At 43.0% G+C, this 23752-nt stretch overlaps 1 protein-coding gene across 7 annotated transcripts in view; it reads left to right on the forward strand.

Moving 5' to 3' along the window:
* Positions 1-4501: 4501 nt before the first annotated feature.
* PDXDC1 (pyridoxal dependent decarboxylase domain containing 1) overlaps positions 4502-23752 on the forward strand; it is a 51895-nt gene continuing 32644 nt past the window's right edge. The window contains exons 1-4 of one of the 7 annotated variants that reach the window (XM_082715010.1): positions 4502-5032; positions 20844-20992; positions 21450-21512; positions 23452-23532. In XM_082715010.1, the coding sequence (XP_082571136.1) occupies positions 23462-23532 (71 nt within the window). In that variant the 5' untranslated portion in view covers positions 4502-5032; positions 20844-20992; positions 21450-21512; positions 23452-23461. Of the gene's footprint in view, positions 5033-5407; positions 5428-20843; positions 20993-21449; positions 21513-23451; positions 23533-23752 lie in introns of those variants that run through there. The other 6 variants (XM_082715007.1, XM_082715006.1, XM_082715005.1 and 3 more) reach the window with 6 other exon arrangements.

Below are 23752 nucleotides of genomic sequence, written 5' to 3' on the forward strand. Positions count from 1 at the left end.
AGCAGACTCCCCGTGGAGCTGGGAGCCCGATGAGGGACTTGATCCCAGGACTCCGGGATCACAACCTGAGCCGAAGGCAGTCGTCCAACCAACTGAGCCACCCAGGTGTCCCTGTTTGCTTGTTTTTTGATGTAAAGGCCACAAGGATGCTTGAAGAGCATGAAAAGAGGAGTATAACCTGAATTTTCAGATGAGGAAGCAAAAACAGCATGATGTTAAGCAACTGGCCTGAGGAGCTCTTTGGTTCAGAGAGCCCAGATTGATTTAGGTCAAGGATCTGAGGTCGTAGGGTGTGTTCGTCTATGAACCAGGGAAAAGCTGGCCCCTGCGTAATCTACTGTTTATGCCTTTGCTTTATAAGTCTACAGTTGAAAGAACGCTTTTATAACTTTTTGTAGGCTTCTTGGGAGGAAAACATCGTTATTTATTATCTGAGATTTGTGAATAATAAGAAATTCATCTACTTTTCTATCAGGTGGGGCTCTGGTCCATACAAGGTGTATATGGAGGAAAATCACAAAGCATTCTAAATATCAACATTAGGATTTTCTTAAAAATAGTTGGAAACCCCCATTGATGGACAGTCTACAAAATATTTGACCTGTACTACTACCTGTTGTGAGATACATGGAGACAAAAGAACTATTCAAGGGCACACTATTCCAGACTTTCCTAATGCTTTATTTAAAAAATTTTTTTTAAAATATTGTATTTATTTATTTGACAGAGAGAGCACAAGCAGGGGAGAGGCAGGCAGAGGAGTAGGCTCCCCACTGAGCAAGGAGCCTGATGCGGGACTGATCCCAGGACCCCGAGATCATGACCTGAGCCAAAGGCAGATGCTTAACCAACTGAGCCACCCAGGTGCCCCTATTCCAGACTTTCTATTAAGGACTTTACTGGGAAAATTGTCCAAATATGAATAGAGTAATATCATTAAGTTATTTAGAGATGAAAGGACATCATTTGCAATCAACCAGGAAATGAATCAGGGAAAAAATACGTGTGTGTTCATATTCATGTATTCATTTAAAGAGAACATTAAAACATTTGGGGAATTTGGGTGAAGAGTTTAAGAGAATTCTTTGTACTCCTCTTGCAACTTTCCTACAAGTCTAAAATTACGTCAAACAACCACAAAAGGGTGATAAGAATCATATCTTGGCAAACTTCTTGGATATAAAAACGTGGGTGGCATGAGAAAATTCACAGCTTTTCTCATTTAGGTCAGAATTAATGTAAAGTAAAGAATGTTAGCGCCTGCTAACAACACAAAAAGAGAAAACCAGATAGCACATGCCTCATTTTTTTTTTTTTTTAAATTTTAGAAAGTGAGAGTGTGCGAGCTTGAGAGGGGAAGGGTCAAAGGGAGAAGCAGACTCCTGCTCAGCAGGGAACCCGATGCGGGACTCAATCCTGGGACTCCAGGATCATGACCCGAGCCAATGGCTGTTGCTTAAACAACTGAGCCACACAGGCGCCCTACAAACCAGTTGATGAAGAGAACAACAGCTGTCTCTGAGTAGGTCCCCAGAACTTCAGACCTGAACCTGATTACGCCTTAGATCCATATACCGATTTGCAGGAAATACAGAGAACAGAGGAAAATCCAGGCTAAGGAAAATTCTAGAATAGTAACCCTGATGTCTTCAACAAATCAAATGTAAAGGGAAGAGAAAAGATATAGGAAAACCTATGGATTAAAAGTGACTATATATATCATATATGTATATGAATATATATATGACATACATATGACATATATAAATATATGACAAAATATAAAGAGAGACTATGTTAAGAAACTATGTATATATTTTTATGGATATATTTTTATAGTGTTTATGGATGCACATTTGGGTGATAAAACTGCAAAGGAATTGTAAGGACATGATTGCTGTAAAGGTCAGAAAGTGGTTATTTTTTTCTTGGGGTTGGGGGGAGCCACATTTGTTTTGGGCAGGGGCTCCCAGAGGACTTATGGGGTGTCTGAGAAGTTTCCTCTCAGGGAGGGGATGGTGATTATAGGGTGTTAGTCAAGGACAATCCATTTCTTTTAAGCGGTTTCCTATATTTTAACAATAAAACCTGTTTTTGTTTTTGTTGTTTTTGTTTTTTTAACTGTGTTCATGAACTTGACGAAGCTAAGGAAGCAAGGTCTCAGCGTTGCCACCTCAAGTTGCCTTTAGGAATTGCAGACTTCTGTCCAAAATTTCCAGGTAAGGTTTAAAGAATGATTGAAATCTATTTTTTACAGGAAACTTACTTAACTTTTTTTTTTCAATTCATAAGAGAAATACTAATGGTAAAAATTCCGATAATGCAGAATAATATAAAATGGGATAGTGCCAATTTCTTTTCCTTCATCTCTAAACCCCCACTCCCATTCCATAGATTTTGCCTTCTATTTTGTAAATAAAAAATCTTTGTATTTGTTACTTAATTTAGAAAAAATCTACTGGGGCGCCTGGGTGGCTCAGTGGGTTAAGCCGCTGCCTTCGGCTCAGGTCATGATCTCAGGGTCCTGGGATCGAGTCCCGCGTCAGGCTCTCTGCTCAGCAGGGAGCCTGCTTCCTCCTCTCTCTCTCTCTCTGCCTGTCTCTCTGCCTACTTGTGATCTCTATCTGTCAAATAAATTAAAAAAAATGTTTAAAAAAAAAAAAAGAAAAAATCTACTGTTTCCTTCCTCTATAAAATGGGAAATTTATTGCCCTTTGCACCAGCTCTCTTATCCTCTCCACCTCTTGGTTTTTGTTACTTTATTTTATTTCTTTGCGAAATAAAATTGAACACTCTTCAAGTCTTTAAATATCACACTTAAGGGGCCCCTTGGCTCAGTGGGTTGAGCCTCTGCCTTCGGCTCAGATTGTGACCTCAGGGTCCTGGGATCGAACCCCACATTGGGCTCTCTGCTCAGCAGGGAGCCTGCTTCCCCCTCTCTCTCTGGCTGCCTCTCTGGCAAATACTTGTGAGCTTTCTCTGTCAAATAAAAATAAATAAAATCTTTTAAAAAAATCACTTAAAACTTTCAAACTGTCCAAGGTGGCAGCCGACAAATATATTTGGGTGAATACTAGTGTATGTGCTGCCGAAGGCAGTACTATTTGGGTAAATATTAAACCAGTTATTCCCATTTTTCATGGGGGGAATAATTTTCATGTTTTAAAGTTTACTTTCAGAATAGAAAATGTTAGTTTCATCTCTTTGTACAATCTACTTTGTATGGTAATGCAAAGACACTTGGCTTTGCATTAGCGGCTTTAGAAATTACGAAATTTTAATGATATCCACGATGAAATGTTCAGGGGTGAAATATCTTGATGTCTGCAACTTTGAAGTGTATCAAAACAGAAGACATATTGATGAATAGATTAGATGCTTACAAAATCAAGCAATTACAGGGAAATGCTCATTGTAGAATCTAGAAAGTGGGCACGTGGCTGTTCACTGCCCAATTCTTTTTTTTTTTTTTTTCTAAATGTTTGACTGTTTTCTTTCCTTTTAAAAAAATATTTTATTTATTTGTCAGCGAGCGAGCGAGCGAGCACAAGCAGGGGGAGCGACAATCAGAGGGAGAAGCAGGCTCCCTGCTGAGCGAGGAGCCAGAGGTGGGGCTCCATCCCAGTACCCTGGGATCATGACCCGAGCAGAAGGCAGATGCTTAAGCGACAGAGCCACCCAAGGGTCCCTAAACATTTTCATAATAAATTGGAAAAAGTGATTTGTTTTGCTCTGAACCGGCACACAAGGCTTCTTTCGGTAGAAAACAATTTTATTAACATAACTGGGCAATTTACCAAACACAAGTTAGATAGCACAAAACATGTAATTACTATACTGAAAATGCGACCCAGTCATTTACGCAGATTTCAGAAGAGACGCGCACAGAAAAGGCGAGAAAGGGGATGGTTTTGTGGTTGTAACGTCATCGGTCTTTGGTGAAGTGCTTTAGTGGCTGCAAACGCGGTAGACAAGTCTGTTGCAGTCTTCCTCATTAAAGGAATAAGCAAATACATGCCCTCTCGCATTCGTGAGAAACAGGCTTGTACGGCAAGAAGGGGAGCGATTATGGAGGCAGGATGCATACTGGACAGGCGCGGCAGTGAGGGTGCTTGGGTCTGGATCCCACCTTGACGGGCACTGGGAAATGGATAACGACCTCTCCATCACAGGGTCATTGCACTATAAAGTGGAACAGGAGCAGCGGACTATTATTATTTGCATTATTATTATTATCATCATCATCATCACCTGACAAGTCATAATTACGGCTCCACATAAGGGAGGAAGCTGGACCAGCTGTCTCCAAGTCTTTTCCGTCTTGGATCCTGCGGGAGGATCTGAGACAAACACCCCGGATCACACCAGCACCTTTTTGGAGCACGCGTCACTGGAGAACCTTCCACCTGGAGCCCCGCAAACTCCTGGGGCGCCTAGTCCACGGCCCATCCTGCGCAGGCGCGGGGGCGCGCTCCAGCCCCGCCCTTCCGTGGTGCATGGCCTGTTCCATTCCTGAGGGATGTTGACAGTGGGGACAGCTTGGAGGCCTAGGCCCGGAAGTACAGGTGCGTCCCTAGCATTTCCAGACTCTCAGCGCAGGAGTGATCACTGGCGGTTATGATATGTCTACCCCGAAGCCCGCGAGGGGCTTTTGAGTGTTGGGAACGACTCCACAGTGCCTCCCCCCTTCACCTGGGAACGTTAGGGCTGGCCGGCGCGACGGCCAGGTACGGAAGCCCAGAGGGCCCCGCCCACCCTCGAGGGGCCCCGCCCACCCGAGGGGCCCGCCCCGCCTCCCCGCCTCCCCGCCTCCCCGCCTCCCCGCCTCCCCCAGCCCCGCAGATTTCCCACCCCGCGGCGACGCCAGGCAGCTCCTCCTCGTCTCCGCCCCGCCGGCCGCGGCCGCGGGGGACGTCAGCGCTGCCAGCGTGGATACCGCGGCGGGCCGCGGGAGGCGGAAGTAGCACTCGGACCGCGGAGCCTCCATCGGGCTCCGCCGGCCGCCTCAGCCATGGACGCGTCCCTGGAGAAGGTCCGTACTCGGGCTGGGGGGAGGGGGTGGGTGGCGGCGTTGCGGCCCGGGGTCTCCTGGCTCCGGGGCGACTGTTTCCTCGTCGCGAGCTGCCATTGTGACCGGGGAGGGGCCCAGGGGCTAACTGGCCCTGCCTGAGGAGGCCTGGCCGCGAGGGCGTCCGGCTGGGCGCTCGCGGCTGAGGCCTGGTCACGTCATGGGGCCGGGAGCCCCTCGGGTCCCCGTGGCCCGAGAGAGGCCGGGCCGGTTCTGCCCCTAGCCCGGTGCGGGAGCCGCGGGGCCGACCTTGGGGCCTGCCCGCGCTCCGTTTCCCCTTTCGGGTGACAGCTAGCCACTTGCGGCCCCAGAAGAGCGTGGACAGAAGCTCCGGTGGTTTCGGAGCCGACTGCTAGCCTGTAGGTTTTCTGTGGTCTCCAAGTCAGCGGGGAAACAGTGTTGAAGCAGTGGGTTTCCAACTTCAGCGTGACTAGGGATCCCCTGGGGCCGTTGGTAAACAGCCAGATTTTCGGCCGTGGGGTCGGACCCTCGGTGGGGGCGGGACGGGGATCTGCCGGTTTAACAAGTTCCCGCACGGGATTCTGACGCTGTAGTTGTGAACACCTGTGAAGAGCCCACCCCTCCCCTGGCCCCGAGGTCAAGAAGGGGTGGGTCTTCTGTAGGGGGGGAGTTGCGTTTTGGGGGTTACTGCTATTCCCCCTTTCCTGTGGGGGAGTGGGTTGGGAATCCGAAGTGCCCAGATAGCCTCGCTTTCCTCTGGTTTGCCCTGGGGGAGCAGCCGCGGGATGTACCTGGCTCACTGCTCTGGCAAGGGGGATGGATTCTAATGGTCCCTGATTTAGGGCTGGTAGATGAGAACCAGTGCTTGGATACCTGTCTTCCCTCCACGTTCTTCGTTTTCGAGCTTGTGAGTCTGCTCGTGCAGACCTTGTTCTTTTGTGCATGCAGAGTTCGGGAGCAGTGCTGCCTTATTTTGGTTTTGAACTGGCAGAAATGTCACACTTTGTCATGGTGTCCCCCTCCCTCCCCCGGCCAAGTGTGGCATCTGCTGTAGATGGGTTCTCTTGTCACTGGAAAGTTGAAGGGAGTAATTGTACCAGTTCAGCCGGATGTATAGCTTACACCTCATAAATTGCGTGGAAGGTTTCTTATAAATTGGGTGGAACACAGTCAAGAATAGAAAAAGATTATGTTTTTAACCTTATGTGTTTTGCTGGCTAGGAATAAAGTCTTTCCAAGCTTTTGATTAGTACACAGTGTCTACCTTGTGGTACCTTTTTTATTTTTTTAATTTATTTGACAGAGAGCAAGCACAAGCAAGGGCAGCCGCAGGCAGAGGGAGAGGGAGAAGCAGGTTCTCCTCAAAGCCAAAGGCAGATGCTTAGCATCTAAGCCACCCAGGCATCCCTACCTTGTGATACTTTTGAGTTACAGGCTAGGTCAGTGATTCTCAACCACCATTGCAGTTTTGTTCCCTAGGGGACATTTGGCAGCTTGTTTGGAGACATTTTGGTTGTCACAGCTGGGGGGGCGGGTAGGGGGGGCTGGAGGTGCTGCTGGCACCTAGTGGTTAGAGGCTAAGGATGCTGCTGAACATTCCACCTTGCATAGGACAGCCTCAATACCAGAGAATATGTGCTTAAAATGTTAGTCATGCTGAGGCTGAGAACCCCTGGTCTAGGTCACCTGTGTTACGCCAGTAGTCGAATATAAAATGATACTAAAATTGCCTCTTCTGTGTTGTTTCCTGTCCAGTTTCATAAGACAGGATGGGTGTTGTGTCTTTTCAGTTGGAAACCTAAAGAACTGGCATGACCTTTCCTCCAAGAACAGTTTCTTACAGGCAAATCTGCAAAAACAGTGGGTTGGAATCCCACTTTAAATACTACTGTTCTGGCGTTTAATTAGTCGATTATACTGGTTTCTCCCTATAAATGTTAATTGATGCCAAAGGATCGTAAACTCCAAATGAGGATCTGAAGTGCGATGAAATTCCAGAGTGCCTACGGCTGGAGCATTCACAAAAATGGCAGTGATCTCTGAGGAATTCAGAATGTGTGGGCTGGAAGTTTCTGCCTTAGGCCAGTGTGGAAATTCTGAATGCAACTGTTTGAGGACTAGGACTGTGTCTTATTTTTATATTCCCTGTTCACATCTAATAAGCGATTTTGGTTGGTGCTAAGTGGGCAGAAAAGAAAAAGAATTGCTATGTGAACATGGAGGGTTTCATGTTCTGAAAAACAGTTTGAATCAAAGTAAAAACATTGAGTTGTGTCTGCTATTCCTGTTTCTTTGAGAGATAGGCTGTTCTGCTAAATTGTACATTGCTAATATAAAACTATTGAGCAGTCCTGAATGATCCCATTTAAACGGATCCTTGCATAATTTACACTGGCTACAGAAACCACAATGTTACTTGATTCCCATCCTCTAATTTCAAGTAATAGCTCTCTCTGAATGTAGTAGTCCGTCCTCATGTAGTACTGTCAGTCAGTACATTTCCTTTGGTCCAAATATAATTCTGTACGCTTGCCTTCGCTTTAGGTAATATGTAGATGTGAGACCTGCCATGACAGAGCCGTTTTCTTGCCCTGACCGCTCTTCTTTCCCAGTACTCTCTGCTGTATCTGAAATTAGTGAGGTCTCAAGAAACCAAGACAGGTCAATTGAAGGGGCAAGGCATTCAGACTGGAAGAGTAGGTTTAGGGGCCTCAGTCCCGCAGTACTCTGTGTCCAACTCATTAAGGGGCAAGGCTCTGTCGCATAGTCTCACAGTGTTTACTTAGGTTAATAATCAAGTTTAAAAAATGCCACAGGAAATAACAATTCTGATGCTTTAGATCTTAAGTTAACACACCTGCATACACTTTTCAGTAAAGACCTGCTCCTTTAAACTTGTACAACAGCCCAGACCTTTTCCTGTTCCTTAAAAAAGCTCGTTCTTCCTGGGTATTATGTCTGGACAAAGCATATTGCAGTTTATTTGCATTTACTTTAATTCCAGCCTGAGTAAACTTAAACTCCGCTGTGCTGGCATGCTGGGCTGGTTAATGCCGTTTTGGGAGAAGCTGGCCAGTGCATTGTAGAATGTTGAGCTGCATCTCTGGTCTCCATTAGTGGCATTTCTTGTAGTGTGAGAACCAGAGTGGGCGAATGAAGAAGTTGTTCCCTGGGGGGTGGGGAGACTGCCTCTGGTTGAGACCCACCGACTTAGAAAATCTGAAGCTACACCATTCAGTAGGGGATACACTAGCTATATTTGGCTTCTTAAATTTAGATTAATTAAGATTAAAATCTAGAATGCAGTTCCTCAGTCGACACTTTTCAAGTGCTCTAGAGTGACGGTGTGGCTTGTGGTTGTGCAACCGGACAGAGCGGACATAGAACATTTCCATGACCATAGACGATTCTCTTGGGCAGCACTAGAGAGTGGGGCTCATTTATTTGTTGTATATTTACTTTTTGTCTCTGCAAGAGGCAGCTTTGACCCTGCTTCTGATCAAAATAATTGTAACCCAACCCATTATTTTTTCCTGTACTCCTTCTAAGCAAAATTTCTCCCCCACCCTCGTTGGATCTGTTTTTGGAAAATTGTTTCATCTTACTGATGGTAAGTTTTTAAGGAGCAATAGGAGCGTGACTGGAACGTTCCTGATTATTACTGATAAAGACTACCAGAATTTCTATTCCTGTTTTGTATTTTAAAAGCTCACAAAAGGAATACCTATTAGCCATGTTTGAAATAACCATTCTCAAATGAAAGAAAGGTGGGGGGGAAGAACCATTTTCTGTGGTCTGACTTTGTAGATCTTACAAGAAAAGGGATGGGAGATGATGGCCTATAATTTTGACATTCATTTTTTTTTTTAAAGATTTTATTTATTTATTTGAAAGAGAGACAGTGAGAGAGAACATGAGTGAGGAGAAGGTCAGAGGGAGAAGCAGACTTCCCATGGAGCTGGGAGCCTGATGTGGGACTCGATCCTGGGACTCCAGGATCATGACCTGAGCCGAAGGCAGTCGTCCAACCAACTGAGCCACCCAGGCGCCCCTAATTTTGACATTCATTTAAAGCTGATCCCTATATCATGCTCGTGTAAGGGTTTTGCATACAGGTGCTCGGTGGCCAAAGTGGTAAATGATTATCAAATGCTGGGTGTCCAGGAAAATATGGTACAAAGTTCCTGATCCTGAAAATTTATGGCCTCGGGGATTTTTGATTTATTCAAGATTGCAGAGGCAGTCAGTGACCGAGCCGTTGATGGTCCCCAGTCTGTTGTGTGTGCCACCAGATCTAGGATTATGAGTTAAAATTATAGAGAGGAGTTGCCTGTGTTTAATGTCAGCTGTTTTCACCTAAAGCAGTGGCCTGCTTTGAGTTATAATTTTTCTTGAAGCCCGGCTATGGTCAGAGCCCTGTGCTGAGAGAAACATGAAGTGAGTAAGACCTGATCCTCGCAGGAGGTTATGTTCTGGTAGGGGCATACCTGTTTCGACAAATCCTTATATAGCATAGTGGGATAAAAAGTATTAAGGATAAAAAGGGAAATGCATGGAATTGAGTGGCCAGGAAAGATTTTTGTAGAAGAGATTCTTTAGGTAGACTATCAGAACCCTGTCTTTTCTAGTTTCTAAAAAATGTAAATAAAATGTAAATGCTTACTTTACAATACAATTGTGCCTCATATCAATTGCTGGTAGATCATAAGGGAAAGGAAACCTGTTTCACATTTTGAAGTTTAAATCAGATATTTAAAAAATATGTTCCCAGTCACTTTGAAAATATCTAAAATCTAGCTTACATCTATTTTTCCAAGCAATATTCAAAACAAAAATGTTAATTAAATTTTATTATTTGTTTGATTTCTGTTATTGTGGTTTTTTGCTTTATTAAATGCTAAATATTTAGTTGCCTTAAAGTTGCATAGTCTTTGCAGTCTAGCCTGGGACCCTGTCCACTTTTTATTTCTGTGGAAAATGCATTCTGAGTTTGAAAGAACTGAGGGAGGAGTACGCTCTTCTAATAAAACCCTCTTCCTATATGCGGAAAAGCAGAAACAGCAAGATAAAGCACTTTAAAATGTAACTCCTTGGGGTGCCTCAGTTGGGTTGAGTCTCGACTCAATTTCAGTTCAGGTCTCAATGTCAGGATCTCAGGGTCATGAGTTCAAGCCCCGTGTTGGGCTCCCGGCTGGGTGGGGAGCCTACTTAAAAAATAAAATGGGACTCCATGACATGGAACATTTAGCCACAGTGATCTCAGGATCCTAGCGAGACTGAATTACTTACTAGACTGTACATTGTATTAGGTGGAAGCCTATGAGGTTGTGTGGGTTTTGTACATTAAAAACAGTTGAATGTAGGCACTTTCACAGTTCAACCTTGAAGGTCTGAAGATGCATAGATACCACACAAAGGCTTCAGAATCAGTGGGTTCCTTTCCTCAGAGATGTGGCTAGGAGCGTTAGCCCTACAGAGTTCCCATTCAGTAAGGGACAGAGTGATACTGGTGAGGATAATGGGTATCTTTATCTTTCTGATTCCATCCCCACCAAGTCCTAGGAAGCACTCCCTATGAGAAGCACATCTCAGTGAAAGACTTCTATTTTCAAGGGACTCTAGCTTGCTTTCTTGTAGGCAGTTTTTTTGTGTGTTCCAGAATGAGTGTGTGATTCCAGATGAACTAGTAAACGTCTTAGAAATAGAGCTTGCCTGGTGTGTGGTACTTTTCCATCTGTGTAGTTGTTGGGAAGCATTTATTCATGATATATATAAAGCCTGAATGAATTGATTCTTCAGAGGAGTGGTCTCTAGGAATACATTGTTGAAACTTAGACTTGAATCCCTAGCATTCCCAACACATATCTTAAAGCGAGTGATCCGAATGCCTTTCTAAACCCTCTGCATGCTTCTGTGACGGGTTTGATCTGATGTTACTGACTGCTGCCTCCTTACCTCTACCAGATTCTTACTTCCCTGCTGTCTATTTTTGCCCCTTCTTTTCCCCACATGTTCTGTTTTGCCTCTTCTCTTGAATTGGTAAGATTAGATCCTAATGCCCGATGGAATATTTGAATATTCTTCAACTAGGAATCTTAAGCTCCTTAATGAGCCAGTGATTACAGTATGTCTTCCTGTTCTCACAGACACAGTCAAGCAGAGTCCGTGATAGTTAAAAAGGTTTTCCAAGAGTATCCACTTCTTAGAAGACACAGACAGTAGTGCCTAGTTCTTTTTTTTTTTTTTAAGATTTTATTTATTTAGGACAGAGATCACAAGTGGGCAGAGAGGCAGGCAGAGAGAGAGGGAGAAAGCAGGCTCCCCGTCGAGCAGAAAGCCTGATGTGGGACTTGATCCCAGGACCCTGAGTTCATGACCCGACCTGAAGGCAGAGGCTTAACCCACTGAGCCACCCAGGTACCCAATAGTGCCTAGTTCTTAGTGAAAAACTGTTCTGTTGGAATCAGGCAAAAGTATTTACAAATGGAGAAATTGAGATGCCAAGACAGCAAGCCAGGTTTGCAAGGCACTGTATCAACTTCCCAGAGAATCCCTGTCAGAAATTTTCTCTTGTCGTTGACCTGAAAGAAACAGCTGTGTTCCTGAAGCGGCTGCTTGGTGCTGCTCAGAGATGTGTAGTGTTTGGGGTGCTTGTCGAGCTAGTGCTGGATAGCAGACACTGTGTCTTCACTGGGGAGGAAAAGAAATGATTTTAAGAGTTGATGATAATTGCATGGTTATCACTCTCTGGGATTCACCTTGAAAGAAAGATGTAGAAAGATGTAGAAGGCCACAGTAGTTAGTATGTTAGAAAGGATTTGGGGGCTCCTGCGTCAGTTAAGCGGCTGCCTCTGGCTTAGGTCATGATCCTGGAGTCCTGGGATTGAGTCCTGGGATCGAGTTGGACTCCCTGATCATTGGGGCATCTGCTTCCCTGCCCCTTTCCTTGCTCATGCTTCCTCTCTCGCTCTCTTGCTCTCAAATAAAATAAATAAAATAATTAAAAAAAAAACCCAAGCAGGATTTTAGAGTTTTTCTGATTGCTTTGATTGAAGAAAGGGGGTGATTTTTTTAAAAAAGATTTTTGTTTATTTATGAGAGAGAGCACGAGTGGGGTGGGAGGCAGAGGGAGAGGGAAAAGCAGACTCCCCATTGAGCAGGGGGACCGATGTGGGGTTAGACCCCAGGATCGTGACTCGAGCCGAAGGCAGATGCTTCACCGACTGAGCCACTCAGACTCCAAGGTGGTGATTTTTTCTTTTAACATGTCTAATGCATATGTTGTAAACTAGTGTTTGATGACACCACAGTCTTCTGTCCACTATGAGCAGCTGGCATTCTCATATGCCTTAGTTCTTCTTTGGTAATCGTCCTCGAACTCCCCAATTATGAACATTCCGCCAATGAAAACGTTTATTAAAACTACAGTATCACTTCTATTGATGAATGTTGTGCTTTTTAGATTTTAAGATTACATTTTAGGCTTCCTTTTCCCCTTTCTTCCGGGTCTGTCTCTTTTTAAAGGGGTAGCTCTGTATTTCCTAAATAGCTGTTATTCATATGCCATTTTTGAATTTTGCCACATCAGTATGCCATTTACACTATTATTTACTTAATGTTTCTTCTAAATTGACTTTAAAATCGGTTCACCCATCTTTTTAAAATTGAGGGACAATTTATGTGTAATAAGAATACCCACTTTGATGATCCAGGTTGCATTTTGGCTATTGGTTATACACAGACATAGAATCACAAGCACGATCAAGATATGGAACATTCGCATCTCCCCTAAAAGTTCCCTTGTGCCTCTTAACAGTGGGTCCCAGATACGCTTTCTGTTCTGTAATCTGCCCTCCTTTTTAAACTTAGATTTTACTAAATAGTAGTGTCTAAGAATTCAGGGTTCGAGGTGTTATTTTTTTCTCCTAATTCATTTGAAAGTAAGTATATGATTCTTGTTACACTTGGTTCCCCTGAGGAAATGTATACAAGAGCTCGATTAAGCCTGCTTGGAAGCTGTGAGAACATTCTAAAATTGACTGTAGAGCAGTTGTTGTCGAATTTTATGCCCTAAAATTATTTTTCTACTGCAGTTTCCACTTTTTAAAGGTTCTCATAAACAACTTCTTGGTAAATAAACTTTATTAACAAATGATTATTTATCTGCTGGGTAATAACTCCCAACATCCATACCACAGGTTACATCCTGTATATGGGATGTCAAATCAACTTAGCAGGTCATGATCAGCAGGTTTTAAAAATGAAAAAGAACTTGGGATGCCTGCGTGGCTCAGTCAGTTAAGCACCTGTCTTCAGCTCCAGTCACGATCCCAGGGTCTTGGGATCGAGCTCGGCATGAGGCTCCTTGCTCAGTGGGGAGCCTGCTTCTCCCTCTCTGCCTGCCACTTCCTCTGCTTGTGCTTTCACTCTCTCTGTCTCTCTCTCACACAAATAAATCTTTTTCAAAAAATGAAATAGAATAAAACAAATAGGATGTATTTCCAATTTATTATTTAGTGCCAGCATTATTTTATACTGAATTAATACATTTCTAGCCTAGAGCAAAAGTAAGTGATTTTTTTCTTTTTCGTTAATCCCCACAGCCCCACTCCAGATAAATTTAGAACTTCTACTAGCTTTTGGAAAACTTGAGAATTACTCCATGACTTCTTTTACTGTTTTCCCTTGCATTTGACTTTTGACTTTTTTCTTCCAACATTTGAGAACTTTAATTCATGATGTTTTAACATTACAAGTGTAGTATTTCTTCTGATAGTGGCAGGGTATTTTGCTCTTCCACACTGACTGAAAGTAATGAAAATCAACTAGTATAAAAATGGCTCTTGGGCGCCTGGGTGGCTCAGCGGGTTAAGCCTCTGCCTTTGGCTCAGGTCATGATCCTAAGGTCCTGAGATAGAGCCCTGCATCAGGCTCTTTGCTCAGTAGGGAGCCTGCTTCCCTACCTCTCTGATTCTCTGCCTCCTGCTCTGTCTACTTGTGATCTGTCGAATGAATAAAATCTTAAAAAAAAAAAAAAAAGGCTCTTAAATGTTTGTAAAATAATGAATGGTGGAGCTTGTTTTACAAAATGAGCTGTTGCAGTTCTGTGACAGTTATCGTACAAACAATTGAATGGTTCATCTTTAGCCTTGAAATTGCATTAAGCCATACCATGTGCTTTTGTGAGATATAATTGAAGCAAAAATACTGAATCTACTTCATTACACAGCAGAATTAGCTGTAACTGAAAATATAATTTATGAATTTACAATCTAACAACTAACAGTCTAATAGCTATCTGTGCTAACAGTCTAATAGCTGTCTGTGCGTCAGTAATGAGCATGTAGTGGTTTCGTGATTAGGTACACACACTTTGTAAATGCGTTGTTGCACGGTTTCAACAGTCTGACTGCTGCAACCCTCTTTAAGACTTAGGGACCTGGGTGAGCAGAGGCCATGGGTGTCTAGCTCAAAAGTCTAGGTTGACCTCCTGCTCCCTTTCCTAGAAAAGCATCTGACCGCCCCCCCCAACACTGACATACTTTACAGCCTGGATTGGCTTGCTTAAGGTCGGTAGGAAAGACAATGGAAAGGAATCGGCTAAAGGCCCCTGGTCTCTAAAGGATTGGTTGGAATCTGTTGACCTTTTGGTTAACAGAGGGACCTTTTTTCCTGAAGTTCTTCCTGGTAGGCCCCAGATCTTCAGTCAGGTCACTTTGTTCAAGATTTCGATGAGGGAAAATGGATTCAGATGTGTTTATAGGTAGGAAAAGAAGTCTTTGACAATACTTGAACTTCAGGTGCACTCTTTGCAAATTATACGTTGTCTTTGATTTTACCTTGTAACTCAGACAGCCGTGACCATAGACATTTCCATGGGCTCCGCTGGATGGAACAAGGGCATGAGCTGTGGAATGAACGTTTTAGTCAAGGCCAGGGTAACTGTACATCCTGGTTGGCCCAGGACTCTCCCAGTTTATACCTATTGTCATGGCTTAATTATTAACACTGCTTCCTTCACTCTTGAAAATGCCCTGGTTTGGAGGAAAGTTTTTGGTCATCTAGTCATCTAGTTGACACTGAATTTTTCCCACTAGGGAGAGCCTTCTGATACACTTTATCTAGCTGAAAACTTTAATCAAGGAAGGATCATCTTAAACACCAGGTCTGGGACACTTGGATGGTTGAGTCGGTTGAGCACCTGACTCCTGATCTCAGCTCAGGTCTTGATCCCTGGGTCATGAGTTCAAGTTCTGCTTTGGGCTCCATGCTGGGGGTGGAGCCTACTTTTAGAAAGGTTGGTGGGAGGCCTTAGCTCTAATTAAGACTTTTGAGTACAGGGTTTTTTCAAAGTGTGAGTTGCTTTGTTTACTTATTTTATAAAATTGAAAAGCAGTATTGCCTAGTGGTTAAGAGCACTAACCACTAAGAGTTAAGAGTGGTTAGGGTAGTATAGGCTTTGTTTTAAATTCTGGCCTTACACCCCAGTGTTTATAGCAACAATGTCCACAATAGCCAAATTGTGGAAAGAGCCTAGATGCCATCAACAGATGAATGGATAAAGGAAACGTGGGATGTATACATAATGCATATGACTCAGCCATCAAAAAATGAAATCTTGCCATTTGCAACAATGTGGATGGAACTAGAAGATATAATGCTAAGTGAAATAAGTCAGTCAGAAAGATAATTATATGATCTCACTCATATGTGAAATCTAAGAAACAAAACCGAGGATCATAGGGGAGGGGAGGGAAAAATAAAACAAAGATGAAGAGAGGGAGATAAACCATAAGAGACTCCTAATCTTAGGAAACAAACTGTGGGTTGCTGGAGTAGAGGGGGGTGGGGTGGTGGGGTGATGGACAGTGAGGAGGGTCCTTGATGTCATGTGCACTGGGTGTCATACAAGACTGATGAATCCCTGAGCTCTACCTCTGAAACTAATAATACACTAAGTTAATTAATTGAATTTAAATTAAAAAAATAAATTCCAGCCCTAAAGCATACTAACTGCCTTTGGATTAGTCAGGAAATAATACATATAAAAGTATTAGTTGGCATAATGCCTGGAATATAGGAAGCAGTCCAGTAACTGTTAGTAATTAACAAGGATCACAGATCTCATTGAGCCCTTTTTCTGTGCTACATCCTGTGCTTGGTGCTAAGGAATAAAAAAAAAAAAAATGATAGGACATTCTTCCTAGGAACCTAGCACAGAATACTACTCTTTTCCCCCTCAAGAGCCTAAAACAATCTTAATCTAAATACTGAATAATAGATACCTTTTTTTAAATAAGGAGTCTACACATATGTACGTATGTATGTAAAGATTGTATTTGTCAGAGAAAGAGAGCACAAGCAGGGGAACCACAGATGGGGAGAAGCTCCCGCTGAGCTAGGAGCCCCATGTAGGGCTCGATTCCAGGACCCTGGGATCGTGACCTGAGCCAATGGCAGACTCGTAACTGACTGTGCCACCCAGACATCTCCTGATACACAAGCTTAATCATTCACACATTTAGGTTTGTGTCTGGCTATTGCCCTTCTGTTGTGTATTAGCAACTGCCTTGTCTGGCACTGTAACAGAAACTGAGGATAAGAAATATGAATTAGATAATCACAGCTGCCCTCACTAGAAGCCTGAGGAGGCATGGTTTTTAGTTTGAAGGAACCAATGAACAAATACACATTTTTCTTAGAGCATTCCTTGACGGAGCATATTATTATCCTGCAGCTGGGTAACACTTTATATTTTGGATTTCTCCAGTTAACAAGCCCTTGAGGGTGTGTGGCATTGGAGTCCCATCACACTCAGATTTAATTTACTGAAAGTTAACTATAAATGTTATTTTCCCTAGCCACCCACTTTCCGCCACCTGCTCCACCCTCGACTTCACTTCCTAAATGAGAGGAGGAGCCAGAACAATTTAAATGTAAGCCATTCCTCTCAGTGAGCACAGGCTCTGTACAGAGAGACTCACACCGGAGAACGCAAAGCTGCGTTTCCCTCCTGCCATTCGCAGTGTGTCTTGTCATCACATGTGAATTCTCATGTCTAAAAATAAGTACTGTTCATAAGAAGCGAGTTCTAAACTAAGTCAGCTATTTTGTCTACTTTCAACTGAAAAACCATGTTCCAGTCCTATAGGAAAATGCTAGCTGTGTCATACTTAGAGCTGGTGTGTTGATGCCCATTATGTTCTGCCTTCCGAACGGGTTTCGGATGTAACATGACAGTCCAAGAATCGAGCCGACTTGAGGCCTCTAGTCCTGCAAAAACACTCAAAATGAGTAGTCTGAATCCCTGCCTTCAGGGAGCTTATAATCTAATTGGAGAGAATATACTGGAAAGATCATCTCTAAAACAATCCACAGTAAAGGATGTCAAGGAATCATAAGGATAAATGGCAGTTGCATATTAGAATGGCCCCGGTTTCACATGTTCTGTTCCATATACATGTGTTTCTGTTCCCATAAATACAGTTCTTTTTGTCAGGCACCAGATCCAGAGTCTATGGTTAAGCAAAAACAGTATTGCTGTCTTTAAAGAGAATATGAGAGTGAAGTGGTTTTATCCATCACAGTTTCTTGGAAGTATTGAATTGTGATTTAATAGCTGGAAAGATAAAAGGCAGAAGAACATTTCAGACAGGGCAAGTGTTACAAGCATGAAATAGGGATGTATGGTTGATCAAACAGACCTGTTTATCTTTTCATTTGGCCAGAAGATTGGGAACACCCTGGAGGGTCACAGAGGGTAAGGGTAATGAGGAACATGACCAGTAGATGGAGGAGTTCAGATACATTCTCTTGACCATTATCTGTTCCTCATCCTACTCACAATCATTAACTGAGAACACAGAGACCATTTGAGATGGTTTTGTAACCCATCTTATGGTTACATTAAAATTGTGAATTTTTTTTTTTTTTTTTTTGCAAACACCAGTTTTAAAATGATTTTTCTATCCTGTGTAAAATCGTATTGGGCGTGGCTACACGGTTATTTTGTAATCTGTTTTGGGGTCTGTGTGATGTACCAGAAAGGTCAGAAACAGGAGTCAGGAAACCAGGGTTCTGGCACTGCTCTGTCACCCATTTGCTCTGTAACCTTAGGCCAGTCACTTTACCTCTCTGAATCTTTGTTTCTTCACTTCTCAAATGGTACACCAGAGGTATACATGGTATACTTCACTTTTTTCTTCTTTTTTTCAGTGATTTCTTCTACAAGTGAAAGTTAAAATTCTTGTTGTAAAACAGATCTGATCTCCTTAGGCGGGGCCAGGGAGCTAAAAGCCCCAACTCCCTGTCCGTCCCCACTTCCCCAAAGTTCTTTCTGGAAGTCTTAAGACTCCGAAGAACACAAATGGAAAATCCTTGGGCTAGATCCCTAAAGTTAACATTTTTCCGAACTTACATGGATAAACTGAGTAGCATTTCTTGAGGAGAGGGGTGCCTGGGTGTCTCTGTCAGTTAAGCAAGTGTACAGCTTTTGATTTTGGCTCAGATCTCTGGGTTGTGAGGTCGAGCCCCATGTCAGGCTCTGCACTGTGCATGAAGCCTGCTTAAGGGTCTCTCTATCCCTCTCTTAAACAGAACAAAACAAAAAATTTTTTTTTTTTAGATTTTATTTATTTGTTTGACAGAGAGAGACATAAAGAGGGAACACAAGCGGGGGGAGTGGGAGAGGGAGAAGCAGGCTTCCCACTGAGCAGGGAGCCCCATGGCAGCGGGCTCCATCCCAGGATGCGGAGATCGTGGCCTGAGCTAAAGGCACATGCTTAACAACTGAGCCACCCAGGTGCTCCAAAACAAAACAATTTTGAGGAGATCTGGCAATACTAACTGTAAAACAACCTATTGTACACTTACTCCATATAAGTTATGCTTAGGTACAGTAGGCAGTCTGAAGGGAAAAAAGCATAAACACAGTTGAAATACACTCGAAGGGTAAGAGGGGAACAAAAGAAAGCCTCCGTAACTCTCTGTAACCCAGCTTGTTTGGAGATTCAAGACAACTGGTTTGCCTTAAGATTGCTAGGGAGATTAAGAAGTAAGAAAGGAGAATGAGTTTGTGTGTTTAATTTTGCAAGATTTTTTAGAATATTGTCTTGGTTATCTTTTGACTGGAAGTAAAAATTCACTTGGTACTAAAACCAGAAAAGAACTAAAAGACTTGAGCTGAAAAGACTCCCTCTGATCTGATGCTTGTCCTTCCGGTTTCCCTTCTCTGGACGCATTCACTGTGACCAGCTGTGGAAGCTTCCAGAGTTTTTGGAATCACTTCCAGATTGTTTTTTTTTTTTTTTAAGATTTTATTTATTTATTTGACAGAGAGAAATCACAAGTAGGCCGAGAGGTAGACAGAGAGAGAGAGAGGGAAGCAGGCTGTCCGCTCAGCGGGGAGAGCAGAGAGCCCAATGTGGGGCTCAGTCCCAGGACCCCGAGACCATGACCTGAGCTGAAGGCAGAGGCTCTAACCCACTGAGCCATCCAGGTGCCCCAGAATCACTTCCAGATTTATGAGGATATTAGTACCCTGTGGCTACTATGACAAATGAGCACAAACTGGGTGCCTTAGGACAACAGAAAAGTGTTTTCCCACGGTTCTGAAGGCTAGAAGTTTAAAATCTGTATCAGTGGGCTGAAGTCAGGTGTGGGCAGGGCTGAACTCCCTTCATAGGTTTGAAGGGAGAGTCCCTTCCTTTCTTGGGCCAGCTGATGTTGCCTGCCAGTACTCACTCCTTGGTCCCTGGCCCCATCATTCCAGTTTTTGAGACCAGAACTTCAAATCTCCCTCTACTCTGTCTTCACATGGTCTTCTCTTGTGTATTTGTGTGTGTGTGTGTGTGTGTGTGTGTGTGTAGTCTCCTTCTACTTCTCTCTTAGCTGGATGCATGTGACTGCATTTAGAGCTCACCTGGACAGTCCATCTCTAGATCTTTAACTTTAAAGATCTGATCTTTAATGTGATCTTTAATCACATCCGCAAGGACTTTGCCATATAAGGTAACATTCACCTGTTCCAGGGTACTACGTGAATTTGTTTGGAGAGACCATTTTTCAGCCTATTACAGCGATAAAACAAATAGAATACTAATCATACTTCTCTGAACTTGGCTTCTAGGATTGTAAAACTGGAATCATCTAACATTAATTCAAGATGGGCTAAATGATGAAATAGCCATAGAGTCAGGTATAGTGTCACCACGACAAGTGAAGTGGATATATACTGACATGGAACCATGTTCACTGTAAGGTAGAAAAAATCAAGTTGTGGGACTTCATAGGGGTGGTGTGTGAGTTTAGAAAGATACACGTCATACCTGAGTGGCTTCCCCTGGGGAGTAGGAATGGTGGTTTTTTTGTTGTTTTTTTTTTACCTGTTTGTACTTTGGAATTTTAAAATCAAATGTATGTTAGGGGCACCTGGGTGGATCAGTTGGTTAGGCATCTGACTGTTGGTTCTGGCTTAGGTCGTGATCTTGGGTCATGAGCTCGAGCCCCAGGTTGGGCTCAGTACTCAGCGAGGAGGCTGTTTGGGATGCTCTCTCTGCCCCTCCCCCTGTTTACACATATGCACTCTGTCCCTGTCCCTAAAATAAATAAATAAAATCTTTAAAAAATTTTTAACAAAAATAGAGAACTTGTAAAACAAGTATTTTAAAACAAATTCATGTGTTTTATAATAGATCCATGTGTTTTTTAATAACCCCAGAAGAAAATTGACTTGAGTTTAATTTTTCTGGATGAATTGTGTTGCAGAAGTAATACAGGATTATTGCAATTTAACCTTTTTTGATTTTTTGCCCAGATAGCAGACCCTACATTAGCTGAGATGGGAAAAAACTTGAAAGAGGCCATGAAGATGCTAGAGGACAGTCAGAGGTGAGCCTGGAACAGAAGTGACCCTATTAAACGTGTTCAGCCTGTTGTGAAGCTGGTGGCACTGGTTTCCTGCTGGTAAAAACACCTCTTGGTTTCACAATGTCACACTTAGCTTAGCTTCATCTGACTTTAAAGACGGTGTTTGTTTTGCATAGAAGGTACTTTGTAATTAAAAGATTTTGAAATTGTGGGGCAGGACTTACTAATTTTCAGTTCTGCCTATTAAGAATTTCATTTACTTAACAGATTGATTTGAATTCTATAAATGCTCCTTGCTCTATGTTTAGGTCATAGCATCAGCTAACCAAAAAATGGGTTAAAGTGTTACTCATTTCATGTTCCTCTCCTGAAATTCAAACTGTACCCCAAACTGGGGCTAGGGCAACAGGAATAGGGCAAGAGATGTGGTAAATGTATTTCAAATCCTATGTCAGTTACTAAGAGGTTAAAGGCAACATCATCACATGTTTATATGTTCAAATCTTAGAAATTTGATAAGATAGAACAATCATTTTTTTTTCCTTTAAATTAGAAGAACAGAAGAAGAAAATGGAAAGAAATCATCAGGAGATATTCCGGGGCCACTCCAAGGCAGGTAGGTGACAATGAAGATACATATTTTAGTTGGGTATGTGTTTTCTTTAAATCGAGATTTCCAGACTATAGTTGATGGATAATTTTAGTTGTGATAAGCACAGAGCAAATTGAGAGTCCTATATGGTACTGTGTCGTATCAGAAAACCAGAATGCCGTTGGCTAGTTGTGATAATACTGAATCTGCCTGCTTCTCACCCTTTCCCATTCAGCATTTAATTTCCCATTCAGAATTTAAGAACTTCAGGACTCAAAAGTGATGCACAAACTTAAAATTCTGTAACTCAACTGTCATACTTAGTTCATCCTTGAAACCTGTCCTCTATTCAGTAGACTGGGCTTTGTGGTAAGAGATACATTAATTTGATAAGACATATCATTTTTATAATACAGTAAAATGAAAATGTCAGCTTCAATCTTTTGTAGGCAGGGTGATTTATATATATATATTTTGGCAACTAAGCCAATCTGTCCAGTGTGTGGGGTTGAAGCTAGTAGGCAAAGATCAGAAAAATAAGTAGCTGTGTACCTAAGATACTCACCGGATATTAAGACTCAGCCTGGAATTAAAGTCCCAGCCCAGCTTCCCTCAAGCTTTTTTTTTTATAACCAGGAAACTGCACATAGGTAAACAGTACAACTCCCTTCAATTGTCCTTTGACCTGTATGTGAATATATACAAGGTTGCAAAAGAGAAGCATAGAGGAAGGACCACTTGTGTCAACTAGTATCCTGTCTAACACACCAGATACTAGCATTTTAAGATAGGCTTCCTGCCTGTAGCCTGACCATGCTGATCTGAAGCCCTTGGATGTGAAGTGAGTTCTACAGCTGAGAACACAAATCAAGTCCTGCCACCCCCCTCTTCGCACACCTCTGGAAGGGAATGCAAGGGTTCTGCTGATCTCCCAGAAATTTCCCTGCAAGAGGTAGTAGCAGGAACTTCTCGAATTCTCAGAATGGGAGGGCATTAAAGCCACAGAGCGGGAGCAGTCACACTTAATAATGCTGACACCCACATGGGAGATCGTGTTTGCCAGGCATGGGATAAACGTGCTCCATGCACTGATGGTGTCCTCAGAGTTCTGTAGTGGGGCTGAGGGAGTTTCAGCAGCTTGCTCAAGGTCACGTGCCTAGCCCCCACTCTCTCCACAGTGTCCGAGGGCCAGAGCCCCTATCACATGAAGGTCAGCACCTTGGGGAGAAGGGGTATTAGGGCATTGTTTTGTCTGTGCTGCTTTTTCAAAAGAGAACCTTTTTGTGAGTCCTATTCTCATTAGTGGAGTGGTACTATTTTTACATTACAGTTACTACAAGTCACCTTGTCATTGCTTACTGCTGTAGCCATTCAGATTCTCCTCATAAGTTTTCAACCCCTCACGTAATAAGCGTTTAATAACATATCTTGGAGAGAAGTAAAACTGTTTGCTGTCGAAGTAGATCTCCAGTTTCCCTGCTTGGGGAAGTGGGGGTAAGAAGAGATGCTTGCATTACATGTTTAAGTCTGTTAGAACAACCAGGCAAGACTCCTCCGTGGAGGGAAACTAGCTATACCAGTGGCCTCAGAGTAGTCTTAGTCCCACTGTGACCTTCCAGCATCTTAAAAAGACTGTGTTGTTTCTTTAACATGCTTATTAAATGTTCTCCTTGGACTCAAATGAACAGGTAGAGAAATAATGCTGACATAATATTGGTGAAATTTCAGAGATCGATCTCCTGTTTGGGTGGAAGATTTAATAATGACATGGTTATATTGCGAATTCGGTTCATTTGAGGTTTGTGTTTCAAAGATGTCTAGTGTATCTCAAGCACATTCTGATGCTCAATTTAAAAAGAGCAACTCTCCAGAGCTGGTTCAAGTGAGGGAGGTAGAGTGGGGAGGGATGTGTGCTCTTTCCGCCCCCCCCCCCCCCCCCGTCAGCTCTCTTCTCGTTCTGCAGTGGACAAGACATGGTGAGCCTCCTCCAGTTAGTTCAGAACCTGATGCACGGAGATGAAGACGAGGAACCCCAGAGTGCCCGGTAATGTGGGACGGTTGGCGGCTTCCGTTTGAAGGTCTATGTGTTCTTGATTTTGATAGTGATTGCATTCTTTTTTTTTTTCCCCCCTGTAAACAGTGATTGCATTCTTACAAGTTGCCAAAACAGAGCTATGTTTCATTCAGAGTTACGTGTGATATTAACACAGTGGTCATTTCTTCCCTTTCGGAGAGACATTTAATATATTTTAGGGAACATACTT

This window comes from Mustela nivalis, assembly GCF_964662115.1.
Source record: "Mustela nivalis genome assembly, chromosome: 19".
NCBI classification, from domain to species: domain Eukaryota; kingdom Metazoa; phylum Chordata; class Mammalia; order Carnivora; family Mustelidae; genus Mustela; species Mustela nivalis.